This window comes from Urocampus carinirostris, chromosome 1 (genome assembly GCF_059441175.1).
Source record: "Urocampus carinirostris isolate Australia breed hairy pipefish chromosome 1, RoL_Ucar_1.0, whole genome shotgun sequence".
Lineage (NCBI taxonomy): Eukaryota > Metazoa > Chordata > Actinopteri > Syngnathiformes > Syngnathidae > Urocampus > Urocampus carinirostris.
The window spans coordinates 46,736,914-46,752,126 of record NC_142349.1 but is presented as its reverse complement, the minus strand read 5'-3'; the positions used below and the strand labels follow the sequence as shown (position 1 = coordinate 46,752,126).

The 15,213-nt window shown below is 35.9% G+C and overlaps 2 protein-coding genes across 6 annotated transcripts in view; one reads left to right on the top strand and one right to left on the bottom strand.

The window, feature by feature from the left end:
* Positions 1 to 15,213, top strand: part of baiap2a (BAR/IMD domain containing adaptor protein 2a) — a 117,929-nt gene that overhangs the window by 94,834 nt on the left and 7,882 nt on the right. Inside the window, exons 14-15 of one of the 4 annotated variants that reach the window (XM_088342575.1) lie at positions 7,503 to 7,545; positions 7,826 to 10,388. The exons of 1 other annotated variant lie outside the window; for it this stretch is intronic. In XM_088342575.1, the coding sequence (XP_088198701.1) occupies positions 7,503 to 7,530 (28 nt within the window). In that variant the 3' untranslated portion in view covers positions 7,531 to 7,545; positions 7,826 to 10,388. Of the gene's footprint in view, positions 4,805 to 7,502; positions 7,546 to 7,825; positions 10,389 to 15,213 lie in introns of those variants that run through there. 2 more of the 4 variants (XM_088342557.1, XM_088342548.1) reach the window with 2 other exon arrangements.
* The window catches only part of LOC148374928 (serine/threonine-protein kinase LMTK1-like), a 37,060-nt gene continuing 33,707 nt past the window's right edge, over positions 11,861 to 15,213 (bottom strand). For both annotated transcript variants that reach the window (XM_088342524.1, XM_088342534.1), the window contains 2 exons: positions 14,973 to 15,158; positions 11,861 to 14,856 (listed from right to left, as the gene is read on the bottom strand). In XM_088342524.1, the coding sequence (XP_088198650.1) occupies positions 14,828 to 14,856; positions 14,973 to 15,158 (215 nt within the window). In that variant the 3' untranslated portion in view covers positions 11,861 to 14,827. The remainder of the gene's footprint in view (positions 14,857 to 14,972; positions 15,159 to 15,213) is intronic.

Sequence of the window (15,213 nt, the reverse complement as noted above, 5' to 3'; positions counted from 1 at the left end):
TAGCGGTTGGTGGGTGGAGGATTGCGTTGAGACCCGGGGCGGGGCCTACCTGCTCGGCGTGCAGCGATACGGACTCTGAGCAAAGGCAGTTGGCTGCGTGCGGAGGGACTGCCATTGCTCGCCTGCCATGTCTTTTATCCCCTTGCATGTGAACACGGTTAGTTATTTTTTGTTCTGTTTGTTTTTTTACCCTGTGGCGCTAAAAATGGAACACCGTGTTTGTGTAATGTACGACTGCCGAAAGACATGTAGGTGTAGGGGGCATTGTCACAGTCCTTCTGGTCTTAATTTGAGTTGAGCACACAAAGTTGGGAAAAGGTCTGACTGGTCGTGCTTACACTTGGGTTTTTTTTGTGGTGGAAAGTGAACATACCCCTTTAAAGGTAATACTACATTCTTAAACATGCAAAATGTGAGGAAATTGTACCTGTTGTATGCATAAAATCCATCAGTATAAGTCGCAATTTTTTTCCTGGCTTTGTCGGGAATGCAACTTTATACCCCTCTGAGAGTTCTGTGAATTGAACACATATTTAGGTCATTGAGTTTTGAATTTATATTACTGTTATATCATTTCGCATGTTATTTTTACACCAAATCACATGAGGGCGCTCTAGGCCTGTATTGATTTCGTTCTGTGTACATTGTTACAAAGAATGACAATACAAAGGAAATTATTATTATTATTATTATTATCATTTCAATCTTTTACTCTTGTGGGGGGGAACCTTTTTTGGCACGACACAAATTTGCTGAAATGAAGAGATCTTAACAAATTTGGGAACGAAAAGAAAATCTTATTCTGCCGATTACTAGCTGCAAATAGTGGAATATGCAGCCGAAAACAGTAATCAGGCAGCGGAAAGAAAGTTTGAAGTTAGCGAGAAGCGGGGGTGACGATGAGGCTGACATAAGCGACATAGAAGCGGAAGGAAAAAGCGGCCAATTGTGTCCCTCCTGTGTTGGGGGAGTTGTTTACCGGTAAAAAAGACACCTAGGATGAAGACTTTATTGGATTTAGTGATTTGGAGTGAAAATGGTCGTTTGGTTAACATGTTCTTTATGCTAGAGTTATCTGAATATAATATGTTACGTCGTTACTGACATTACCAGGCATGTCGATTATTTACATTAATATCCAGTACACTTATTTAGCCTGTTGCTCTATATTTTATTCTAATTTTAAATTGGCCTTAAAGATGACCAGTATATTTTCGGTGTTGGATTTTATCAAATAAATTTCCCGCAAAAATGTGACTTTGCTGCATTGCGACTTATGTATGTTTTTCCTTCCTAATTGTGCATTTTTGGGCTGGTGCAATACAATTTCATCTTCCAATTCTTTTCCAAGATAATGCATTTTGATAGTGACATGTCTCATCTTTGTCATCTTGAGCTGTGACACCATCAGAGGAACTCCAGCACACTCACAAGCCAGTCGCCATTTTGTTTTAAAGTGTTAATTAGTCAAAGAGGTGTTTTAAGCAAAGTTTTGGCAGTATTTGTAAAGAATGCCCAGGCATTGCGCCGCAGGTGCACTAATGGTACAACAAAGGGCAAGCAGCCAAAAAAGGGCTATCTGGCACAAGAAACACTTGGAGAGCTACCAACACGGAAACGGGGAGCTAGCTGGACAAAACTATACCAACCGCAACACACGTGTCAAAACCAAAGGAAAAGCCACAATCGCCTAACTGAAGTCGCTGTCTGTTTCAGAGCTGACCTCACATGTTGTGTTAATGGGATTCTCCATTTTGAAACTGTTGTGTCCCTTCAATGATGTCACAGCTCTAAAGCAAACAACTTTGTGGTGGAATCATTTGTGACATATTTGCATAACTATGGTGAGAAACGGCACATTTATAACAAAATTTGTTTTATTAGTTCCAACTAGCGCTGCAACTAACAATTGTTTTAAAGGCACAGTGTGCAATATTTACTTAGTGCATCCTAGTGTTACAAAAAAACTTTGATTCAGTAAACAAATAAACATTGTTTTGAATACTTGGCAGAAATACATGAACTATCCTACCACTGTTAATTTTTAGAGAAAATCATAGGTTTGGATCAATGAGATGCTCATACCAATGCCATTTAGTGATCAATATTACACATTGGGGGCTATAATAATTGACTAGTCACAGAATATCAAAACGTTTAGCCAAATAATAGTTTTTATGTTTTCTTAAATTTAGCATGAAGTTGATTTAATCATGTGGCAGATGATAATAAACACAGAAAAATGGGTTCAATAAAGAAATACACCTATTTTAAACCGATTAGACACAATGCACAGTAGAGACATAAATCCATACATTTCCTTCCATTTTTAGGGAAAGTATAATAATGATTTCAAATCAAGTCAACCTTTTTTTATCCCTGTAAACGAGATCAGATTCATCAGCATCAGTACAAAAAATATTCTTATATTTCTATCAACAAATAAATCATAAGTGCATTTTGTGAAGTATAATCAGTGAGAAACTGCCAAGTCTAACAAAAGAATGTAACAATTATAAACAGTATGAAATGAAAGAGTTTTAACATGACATTTGCATGAATTCTTTTTCAAATACTTTGGTCGGGCACATGGCATAATGCTTAAGATATCTTTTGTAGCAAAATATACGAATATAAAATTTTCAATGCATGTCATCAAAACCGTATAGTCCTGAATGTTACATGGATCTTAGAGAGGCGAGTCAGACTCAGTTTCATTCAACTGTCTTTAAATATTCATGCATTATAGAGGTAGTACCATGATACGGAAGATTCTTTTTTTTTTTTTTTTTTTTTTTTTTTTTTTGACTGTATCCTGGCTGAAATGTTCCCAAACTTTAGAAGTTTTGGGTGACATGGCCATTTTTTTTTTATATGTTACCGCTTGAGACAGATACGCTATTGCGCATGAGAGGCTCACAGCAGAGATTATGGTTATGTAAGATTCTTCCCTCAGTTAAGTTGCAATATCGACTTTTTTTTTTATCCATCTCTGACCAATCCATCTCTCGGGGCGGCCATTTTGACATGAAATCACGTTTTTTTTCAGGCATTAGCCAATGAGCATGGCTCTGCTTGAGAAATCGGTTGAATTGTGGTTGGTCGCTGAACCTAGGACAAGTTCAATCTATTTTCTACAACTCTTGATATGCACACTACCATTCAAAGACAAAAAAGGGTCTGATTTGATTAACACGTAAACGATAACAACTCAAAAAAACACGTTTCAAATATGCTTCAACATGCTTGGATTTGTCTAAACTGTAAATTTGAATTTGCAAAGAAAACCAAGTTCTGCCTAGAAGCCTTTGTTCACCATGTTTGTATTTCTTTGGGTCTTTTCTGTTTTCTAGACGAAACAGTATAGCAATACAACAAAAATGTTAATGAGGGAGACTAACATAGTTTTTCAATTGTAGCATTTAGGGAGCTGCGATATAAACACTAATGCTAGCCAAACTTGTATGTAGATGGGGCTTACGGCAATGCTCTCAGCTGGTGTTGGGACAAAATTTCATACCCACTTAATGGGCAATTTTTGGGAAATGCAGAAAACCGCAACGCTGTCGCATCAACGAAGTAAGCACGGCAGGCATCAAATATTTTCATTACTGAAAAAGAAATAATCGGCATCCATTTGTATCATTATTCTGAGTAGGACTGTTCAAAAGCCCACAACAAAAGCAGCTGCACAAGTTGATTAGATTCAATCTAATAAAGCTATGTGATTTTACAAATTTTAATGTTATAAAATTTGTTTGCTTTTTGACATCTCAATAAGCCAAAAAAAAGGGGTTGGTATTTTAGGAGGGGTGTGTTCACTCGATATATCCGCTGTATTTCCTGGGCTGATTAGCGTGTCCAATGCCTTTCGCAACACTTATTTTTATTTATTTCTGTATTTTTATTTTTTGTGCAGGCAAGCTTGATGAATATATCGCGTGTTTCTCTTCTCTATATCGATATCTGACTTGTTTCTGTCTGTCCACCGAATTGCACTGTATTCTTCTTTGGATGACCGCTGCAGTTTCTTTTGGGTGGGCTGCCACTCATTGAGTTTGGTCTTCTTTGTGCAAAATGGTTCGCCTTGGATAACCGCTGTGAGTTTGTTGAGGATATGCAGCCATTTTATTTTTCTCTGTTTCCTTTGCAGCTTGCTCTTTTTTTCTGATTGTACCTCCCGGGGTGGCTGTGTCCTTTTTCCCCCTTCCCTATTTTCCTCCAAGCAATTGTGGTCTTTGTACAAGACTGATTAGTTGTTTTATCTTATGCATGCTGTGGAAGGATATCAGATCATGTGATTTAAGAAAAATGAAAAGAACAGACCCTGAATGTATGGTGACTTTTTACAAAAATTATTCTAAATAAAACATATCTCTATATATTAATAAATGGTCCTGTGTGGCGGGAAATCTTTTACTTGTGAACATTGCCTGGCTCTAACTTGAACAGGTTTCCTTCTTAAGTCTGTTTTGTGGACCACCGCCTATCCCGGCATGCGTCTCTGCTATTTCACCCTGGCCCTTACCGCTTTAGCACCCGTGTTGCCCTCTGTGTCTATGATGTAGAGTGAAATTCCTGGCAGCTGACACACTTCTCCAGCTTTTTTGTGATGTGTTTTTTTGTTTTTCTTTTTTGCCGCGTTTGACTTCCAAACACTCCCCACTATGCGGGATCGATTATGCCATATGCAGAAATAAATGTTTGAACAAATACCTATAAATATATGCCATATGAATAAATGCTCTGATAAAGGAATAACATGATACCTGAATCTATCACATAAATGCAGCTTGATAATTTTATTTTTTGCATTCTGTCATTCATTTTGTCGTGTAAAATGTGATGTAGTTGGGGTTTTTTTTGTGTATTTTGTCACAACAAAATGTTATTCAAAAGCGGCCCTGTTGTCTGAGCTTCCCAGCAATGGATGATTAGTGATGAAGAAAGACATTGCAGTTGATTGATGGACTCACTCAACCAAGAGGTGAAAAGCTCATCCAGTTCGACCCACCTCCTCATTTGAATAAAGTTGTGATTAAATGAATGACAAAATGCAAAAATATATGATTAAAATGAGACAAAATACCCAACAATATGAATACCTAAATAAATGAGAAAATGCAAAATTATATAAATAAAGTGAATTCATACATATATCTAGGCAATATGTGATTTATCTATGTGTTTGTTCATTTTTTGGCATACATTTTTGGGTATTTTTTCATTTATACATTTATTTATACCTATGTCAGAATTGGTCCTCCATACATACGTGATGATGGCCGTCTCCACTTCTAGCATGTGATACATGTGTTCTACTTTCATTGTGTGTGTGTGTGTGTCTGATCATTCCAGTGCAACCTCAGGTGGAGCGAAATTCATCAAATGATGGGGCAGACTGTAGTCATTACTAGAAACAATAATCATTAGGGAGTTTGCAATTTAAACAAATGCATTTTTTGTGTACTTGGTAAATCTATCAATAACTCTCGCCAATTTGACAAAAAAAAGGTTACATCAAATCAATATAGTACCTTGTGCCTCTCCTACATGGTACGCCAGAAAACATCTAAACACCAATTAATACATCACCATTTGGTGGATTTCCCCCTCAGTTGAGGTAGTTGAAAATTAGAAGCACAATAAATTGGCAGCTAGGCACTTTTGATTCTTTTTTCCGAAGATCATATTTAAAATGCTGTTGTATTCTCCAGCCTCTTAATTGTACAACCAAGGGCTTAATTTAGCCATCTTTGACATACAAGGATTAAAAAAAATTCTCTCTACCCACATTCCTACTTAACTCTTAGTTTTGCTGCCATCTTGTGTTTTGATATTTAATGGCATTGTGGAAACCGCGGAAATAGGTTTGTTTTCAAATAAAAACATCCAAACTCATTTTAAACTGGATTTATTCAGAAAACAAAAATAAAACGATAAGAAAATTTCAATACCGGGTGCCAAAATGCAAATCTCTAGTGTAATAGGATACACTCTACAGTCAATTTGCATGTATTTATGTATTCATTAAAATAAATCAATCGTTTAAAGTTTTCTATTTTTGGGGGGGGCTTTTTTTTTAATAAACGGTCCAGTCAGTCTTTAGGATCAGTGTTTTACAGCCAGTATGCCGGGACGCACTATAGCGTTCCATGAGACCTTGTCTAGTGTGCCACAGGAAATTGCCCAATCTCATCTTGACCAAAAAAGCTTATCATTGCTCGATTTTGTTGGTTTCTTTCCAGTCATTCAGAGTAACTAAGATTATTCATATCAGTAGGTGGCAACAGATTGCTTTTCTTTTTTTATACTAAGTATTTGCTCATGAGGTAGGACAGTATATTTAATATTTAACTTATTTTATTATACATAATAAAATATATCAAATATATTGTTGTTTTTTAAATTCACAATATTTTGCTGATTTCAAGTATTACTAAAAAGTAGATAAAAATATATAGAACTTTGTAAAAAAAATGTTCCACTTGGCAAACAGTTTTTCTCATTTTAAGAGCATGACAGTTTTCTAGAAAAAGATTAAAAATGTAGTAAAGCTTGATAACCAGGTTCAAACTATCAGGTTTGAAAAATCTCAAATTACAGCAGATATAAACAAATTTTATTTCATATTTTACCTCGTGAGCTACATTGATCACCAATAAGAAAAAGGGTTTGTACTGTCAATTCAGAACTTATAAGCTTTAAAAACGCACACAAATGTTTTTTTTTTTTTTTTTTTTTTTTTTTTTTTTTTTTTTTGTAAATGTTAGACGGCTATTTTTTCATAAAATAAGTGTCCCTTTGTTCCACAACGGTTGGGAAACACAGCTGTGGATATAAGGTAAGATCAGGCCTAAAAAATAAATGGGGGGAAGAGAGGTGATTTATGATTATTAAAGCCAGTTTTTTATAAGGATATCTAACTAAACAAACATTTATAAGCGCTCTCTGTCTGCAGAGGTTACAGTAACCGACAATTCTCTTTCATTGACGAAATGTAAGGTTGTTTGTCATTTTGACGGGTTAAAACTAGGGCCATGAACTGCGGCAGCTGTAGCGTGGTACTTTTAAGGCAGAGACAGAGACAAATAACAATGACGGGTTGATAATTTTTTTAAAAACAGGTAGCGAGAGAGAAACCCAACCCAAACGTAATGATTTACATTTTAGCTGCAACTTGGGCTTAAGATCTTATCCCTATTTTAGATGAATATGTCAGTGGTGCTGTCCAGATTTGGCAAGTTTTCATCAGATTCCCCTGACGAAAGTGAATAAACAATTAAAGATATACAGCTATATGAACTACTTTTCATGGCAAAGTTATTATCCAGAAAGATCTTGCTCAATCTGAATGAGAAAATTGAGTGGAAATATTTTGATCCACATTACAAGGTTGCACTGTTGTACTTTATCATTGTGTTTTTCATTGAGTATGCTCATTGGCAAACCTACAGGTTAAGTTAATCCATTCCAACACAAAGGTGCTCTTTACCTTCCAGTTTGGGTCCAGAATTATCCCGCTTCTGAGGGAACAGGACCTCTGTAAGTCCAACGCCTCCGTCACGCTTTTTATTCCAACTTCTTGCTTCTCTCAATGGCTGCCAGGCTTCTGTAGGATTTGCTGGATCTCGTTTTCGGCTCTTATTTGATTTGTTTTTATTCCTAACACTGCACGCTTGGGTGTCTCGCGCTTGCAAAACATGAATAGAAGGCTTGGGAAGGCACACGGTGGTCCCGGCTTTGGCTGCTGCGTACCTTATGTGAAAAAGTGGATGATTGTTCACGTTGATTGTACGCCCCCTGCCCTTTCCTCTCCCCACAGTGACCGTTCCATGGAAGTCTATCTTCGGCCCACCTTCACTGAAGACCGGTCTGCCACCATCTTCTACTAGAAGCTTGCAGTAAACGTTTGTGCCACTAATGAGCGTGTTAAGTTTTGTTTTTCTTTAATAAAGAATAGAGATAACATCTAGCCTAAAAAAATCTGACCCAAGCCCACTAATATTAAAGCATGCCCCAGCTTGAACAATTGACCTGTTTCAAGGGAGTGTGCTTGTAGAGACCCCAAATTATCATATTTTATTTGTGAAGACCGGTCCGCGCTTCTCTTTTGCTGACTCTTTTTGTTTTTATTATCCACCCATCATTGTTATGTTTTTCTTTGTGTCACACGGCAAAGGATTTGCGCGGCTGATTCAATCCCCCTGTCGCGCACCCAGAGAAAAGCCTAAAGCCCCAAACTGAAGTGAAATAAATTTCGGCCCGGGCTTAAGATCTTACCTCTAATACAGAAACAGTTGTTGGAAAATGCCAAAGTTGAATGAGTTGGCCCTACATTTTATCTTCACCTTAACAATTAAAGGAAAGGATAAATTATTATTCAAATGAAGCTACACACAAGCTGGGCTCCCTTTGCAGCTGTACTGAGTAGAAAATAGCGTTCCTATAAAAAAAAACTTCCAAGCACTTTTTGTATACAATTAATACAACAAGTCTGCTTAATGCATTCAAATAAGTCTCAACATCAATGTAAACTTTAAATACTACATGACAATCTCATTCAAGAAGTCAGTATGACAGCAAGGTTAGTATTTCAGCAAGACGCAACTTTTTGGACAACAAAATTTGAATGTTAAAAGAAATCTCGTGGGTTTACCCCTCCCACTTTAAAACTAACCCATGTCGGAATAGTAGGACTTCTCATACTACACACGTGATATCACAAAAGTTGTAATATTTGGGGAAACAAATGTTTCTTCACAAAAACTTTGATTTAGTGGAAAACAAGTGTAGGATATTACGACTTTGTACCACCCTGACCTTCTAAAGTTGTTTCATAGAGTGGCAATTGAACTCATGTATCATATCACTTTTTTTAATATTATTTTTTTCACTCAAAAAGGCAAGACTTCCTTCTCAGAAAACAACCTTTTTTAAATCACCGATGAACGTTACATTTTGATATATTTGATGAGCAAAGCAAACAAGTACCGGTTAGGGAAAATCTAGGACAAATATAACAGACGCTCTCCTACTTACAACCATTCGACTTACGAAAAACGGTAGATAGGAATATTTTTTTCGGGACCTCGAAAAATATCATTACATTGCTGTAAATTATATTTTTTAATTGTGCACTTTTCTACGAGTACAGGACACTACTGTAGTGCTTCTTTCCGCTGCTACCAGCGTGTGGCTCTTCCTCTTCCGAGTTCGTGTGTAAAAATTCTTTACTGTATCTCCAGCGCGCTAAGAACTTAATATGGTTGGTGTAAAGAAGAGGCGAGCCGTTTCATTTGAAATAAAAGTTGAATAAGAATGCTTGATGCGGTCAAAAAAAACGGTTGGATTACTTTTTTTGGCCACACTCTACCACGGAAAAGGAAGTCGTCTAACTTTTGAAGCTCATCTTCCAAAAGTAAGTTAAACTTAACTTTATTTATCTTTTATAGAGCATATTACTTTATGAAATGTTTATTTTTTTTTTTAGTACAAAACAATACAGGTTACTTATAAAAGCCTTAAACATACAAAATATAGCACTGAAGCAACTTACGGACAAATCCAACTTGCCAACGATCGTCCGGAATCTCGTTTGTAAGTAGGGCAGCGTCTGTACTCAAATTTGTAATTGTACCTTATATATTATTGCAAGAAACATTTTGCGCTAACACCCGAACCTCCTTGCCCCCTCGCCCCTGCCTGTTAATATGACCGAATGTCGTTAATTTTAGTAGAATGTGCTTCAATTTCTAGTTGCGTATCCAAAATAATGTGGGAACCGTGCCTTCCACTATTTTGTCTGAGTTTTTTTTTTTTTTTAATTGTATTATTACTAAGATTTTTTTTGCTTTTCTAATACTACCTTATTGCAATTTCACAAAAAAAGCAATTTTGCAGTTACACAACGTTATTCTTTCTAATATGAATGATAGCCATTATGCCGGATAGAAATGACATGACTTTTCAGTGCATACATGAATGAAATCTTATTTTTTGCTTCTAATTAGCTTTTGAAAGAGTAGCTTATCTGATAAGGCACAATATTAATAGAGCTTTTGGTCACTGGTTCTCATATTTTGCTCATCTTGGTTGTGAGGACATTGTTGGAATCAAAATAATGACAGGTGTGAATGAGCTATTAGGACGGATAAATTAAATTGCAAAAATAGTGAATAATGAGTGTTTTACACTGAGGCTTTATGGGTCAAGCTTTAAAGGCCATTTGGGGAGTGAGTTTCAAATGCTTTTGTTTCGTTTTTTAATTACTTTTGATATAGCTTTCACTTTGTTTTGGTCACATGTTATTTTCTGTTTGTATTCAAATTCTTCTGTACAGAAAGTGCATAAATTATGAAAATAAATCATCGTGGACATGTTCCATACTATTGTGTTTTCACTGAATGTATTGTTTTTAGTCCCTCCATTATTTTTTGTATTGTTTTCTTTATTCTCATTTTATTTAAATTATCTTTCATATGAAGTCAGCTAGTACAGCACAAATCAGTAATGTGTGTCATGGACGCAAACTTTCACCTGACAAGCAAGTGTTATGTTCTGTGTGAAGATTGCAAAATGCTCTCAGATTTTAAGTTTACTAGTGTATTACAGGTCAACCAAGTAGTCGAGAAGGTCCAGAATTTGAAATATTATACAAATAGTTGGACAACTGTGTTACAAGTAATAGATTAAGCCTTTCAGATATTAGAAAAAAGATTTGACCTGAACCGCTAGGTTGCTGTTACCTTTCTTATTGACGTCTTACTATCTAAAAACATTCATGCACGTGTTATCCAGTTCGAACCAGTTATAACAATTGGGTCTCACATAGGCAGGAGAAGAGACCCCTGCTTGGGTGGGCGGCCAAGACAGAATAAGACCAAGTACCATAAGACAGACTTATTCCGCGTCATGCTGAAAAAGCCACCAATGTCGTGTATTTAATCTTTCTAACATCCAGTAAATAGTATGCAGTCTCCCGGTTTTTATTTCTTATATAGCAAGCATTTCAGATATTAAGAACCGGGCTGATGTTCAGGCGAACCTTACACTGGAAGGAGACACTTCATTTGTATTCAAAAACTGAACATATAGAAATAAAATAACTGCTTTGAAAAAAAAAAGTTTTTTTTACCAGTATAAAATTAAAATCTTTACCAACATTTTAAAAAAAACATCTGCTTAACGGCTATGTTCAACATCTTATGACTTTTCATAGACATAGTGCTCATTTTCTTAAAGGGACGCTATGTAATAATTATCCACTAGATGTAGCTGTGATGTGTAGTGCAACCGAAAACAATGCTTCAAAGCACAAGGAAGACGACAGACAACGGAGACTCAAGTGACCAAACCATTTTTCTTAAAAAAAAATTTGCCCAGCCTTTCACAAGTTTTTTTAGTTTCCGGGGTCCCTTTGCAGCAAGATGGCGGACAACCATGTCGGTTCACTGTATGTTAGTCTCATGTTATGTATAATAAATGCAAATATATATATATATATATATATATATATATATATATATATATATATATATTGCACGTTTATATGACAGTACATTTATTTTTGCTAATTTTTCAAACTAATATTGTTTTTATAAGGTTTTTCTCTACCACTAGATGGCGCTACATAATACACAATGTCATTTGAAGTAGGTTTATTTAATTCAGAGAAAGATTCTCTTCTGTGTATTATAAACACATTTCCTTTGATTATGTCACCATATTCTTGCTGGACAATCTGAATCTTTCCACATCTTTACAGGGGGGGGAAAGGATTAACTATGACTTTATTAGTGGAATTCATTTTCTTTTAAAACAGTCTTGAGCGACAAATAATGAGACACACAGCCAGCCATGAGGAAGCATTTGTATATATTGTTTGTAGAATCGTACAACAGCCGTAAATGACGAAGCATGGACAAGAATGATTGTGGATACGATTGATGCCAAGAACGAGCCGCCTTTCTCAAATGCCATTGATTATCGAAAGGAAGCCACTCCGGCAGTAATTCAAGTCAAGCTAGCTGCTACATAGTCAATTAACATTGATACGATATGTAACATGTGGCATTATGAACATGTCTCTTCCAGAGCGACAAAGACACAATATGCAATACATAGACATAGAAAAGAGCTTTGTGGACTACTGCACATTGATAACGCTGCTTCACTTCAAAGTGCCTTAAAATGTCCCTTTGGTTTTAGATACCTTTGAATTGATTTGCATATTTCCACTGTTATTACACTGATGACCTCTACAATTTTACCACCATATTTGACACATTCGTAAGTGTTCTTTAGACACCTGCCACCATACAGAGTACTAACTATTGTACTAAAATATTGTATATGTATTTTTTTTCTGTTCCATTAGGCTTTTCTTGATGCCTCATTTTTTGCAAACACTGACCACACATTTGTTTGTTATTCATTTTGCATTGTCTAAAGCAGTGTTCCTCAACTGGTGGGTCAGGACCCAAAAGTGGGTCGCGGATCGGTTTTAAGTGGATTGCGGGTCGTTTGCTTGGCAAAATAATGCTAAGAAGAAGAAAAGTTGGAAGGTCAGTTACACTCCATAACAGTAGATGGCGATCATGCCCTGCTCGAGCTCTTCTACCTGTTCAGAAAATCGGCGTTTGAAAGGGACCACATCTCATTCTATTTCAATTTTGTTGGTTTCATATCATTTTTCTGTCCCTAATAATGGGTCCCAAGAAATTTATTGGGAAGGAAAAGTAGGAAAACGGTGACAACGATCGAGTCAAAGAAGGAAACGATCCAAAATCCTAAAATGATGTACAAGTGTCTGACATTGAAGCGATGTTGGAAGGTACAGTAAATGGTTTAAAAATGTTATATTTTGAGCTTTTTTTACAATATATCAATCTGTATTTATTGATGTTTAGGTCCACGCTTTATCCATATTTTTAATTTATTTTAGTATGGCTATTTTAAAGAAATTTTAAGGGGTGGCCTATATGCGATGCTATTTTATATGCGAGTATATACAGTACTTAGTCGTTTTGGTTCTGCATGTAATTTTGTTTCTTTGAGGAAATGTGTGAATATATTCTACTATCTCTTTTTAAATGGCACAATTCTTTTATTGAATACATTTGAGAAGTGGAATTTATTTTTTTGATTTGGGTCCTAGCTTGTCATTAGGGTGGAATGGCGTGTTCTGAGGTCAGACCAGTTGGGGACCACTGATCTCAGGCAGTGTTCCTCAATCAGTATGTGCACACGTGTAGCGTTGGAAATCAGTGCCAACAAACGGATCATTTAGCAAAAAGTGTGTTGAAACGTGCAAAACACAATCTGTCTCCAGAATATTAAAAAGAAAAACATGCTTGTTTAAAACAGGAGTAGGCAAACTTTTACCAAAACTGAACTCTTTTGCAATCGTTGGAGCGGTTTATTTATGCACGAAGACTTAGAAATTGATGAACCAGCCATAGACTAAAATACAAGTCTGAAGTCAAGATTATTTTTTATGTTGTGTAAATTAAAAAAAAAAAAAGATTTGACAAAGGCCTTTTAACGGGGACAAAAGCAATAGTTAACGCTTAAATAGTTAGTGTTATTGAGTCTCCTGTAATCCAGAGAACACTAGATTATTTTTTTATATATCATTAAGTGGCAGCAGATCGTTGTTTTCATAAACATGTGCCCAGAAGGTAGTATGGGTTAATAATTTTGCTGACTGTTAGCTGATAAAATGCTTGCACTGGCAGACCGTTTCTGTCAATTCACCATTACTTAAAAAAGAGGTTAGAAGGTAGTCAAACTGCAAAAAAAGTTTAGAATACCCCAAATGTTTTCATTTAAAAAAAATAACCAGATTACTTACCAAAATGATCTACCTGTTTTACGATCTGAACCACACTAACCACGAATAATGTTTATTTTGAAGTCATTTTGATTTATATATATTTTATATTTTCAACTTGGGTTAAATCATACCATATAGCTTCACACTTTTGAATGAAAAACTAATCTATGGCCGAGAACTTGCATTTAGGCGGCGCGCATCAAAAATGATTTCAATGAACAAAGTGCTTTGGCTCAAATGTAACTTGAGAAACACTGCTCAAACTGACATTGCAAAATCTCTTAAACATCTTGAGGATTAAAAGTATTTTTTGGGTGTCATAATTTCAAACCCAATCAGCTCTGCACATCCCTAAAATAACACTAATAACAACACTTGAACATTTCTCTAAGAGAGAGCTTAAAACACTGTCAGTAAAAGCCTCACAGAATTTTATTTGGATTTAAAAATTCTTCATAAGCCTCTGAGCAGCGGCATTTCTTATATTGCCATTTTGTACTCTTAATTTGGACTCGTGCCTTTTTACCAAAAACATTTCCTCATAACCTTTAAAATGAAAAGATATTATTGTATGCTGGCCACATTTGCGCGGAAAACAAATTAAAGCCTATAACAGTCTTAAGGTAATGTTCAGTGGAGCCCGCCCAAAAATTGAAACATTGTCATGAAAAAAAATAAAGCACTTACCGTTTTATAACTAACAAAATGATCTTTGATGCAAACTTTGAGCTACCACAGTATGTTTGGCGTATACTTTAGGGTACATCCTTCCTTTCTGAGTGATGTCGTTAGCAGCATTCCTGTACATTAAAAAGTATGCTAATCACCTCAAAGGGTTTTTTTTTAAAATAAGAGGCACTGTCTCATAAAAGGTCCCAAACCAGGCAGATAACATCAACCAGTAATTAAAAAGTCTGTAAAACATTATATGGAATGACGTTTTGCTTTGAAAAGGGTTGCAATAAATGGGTTGAAGTCCATTGGTGGCTTCTAATTTTTTGGACTGTTTTCGGCATTTCCTGTTTGGAATGAAAAACATTTGTTTAAATTTTTGATTACATCATTCATTAACTGACCGTATAAATTAAACTTTTAGCAGACTTTTAAACTATTGTTTGGGGAGGTTGAAACTAACCTGTAGGTGCAGTTGTATCAGACACGTGGGTGATGGAGAATCTTGAAACCATAAACCGGTTCATTGCGGTAGTTGCCAATTTTGGTGATTGAGGGCTATTTGTAGGGGACACCGGTGTTTCAAGCAGTTCAGCTGTGTTAGCTGAAGGTTGGTGACCAAGAGCAAGATCAGCCTCAAACACAAAAGCTGGAGGAAAAGTCATAACATCCATCATCTAGGTTACTTGGCTGAATGTCTGTTG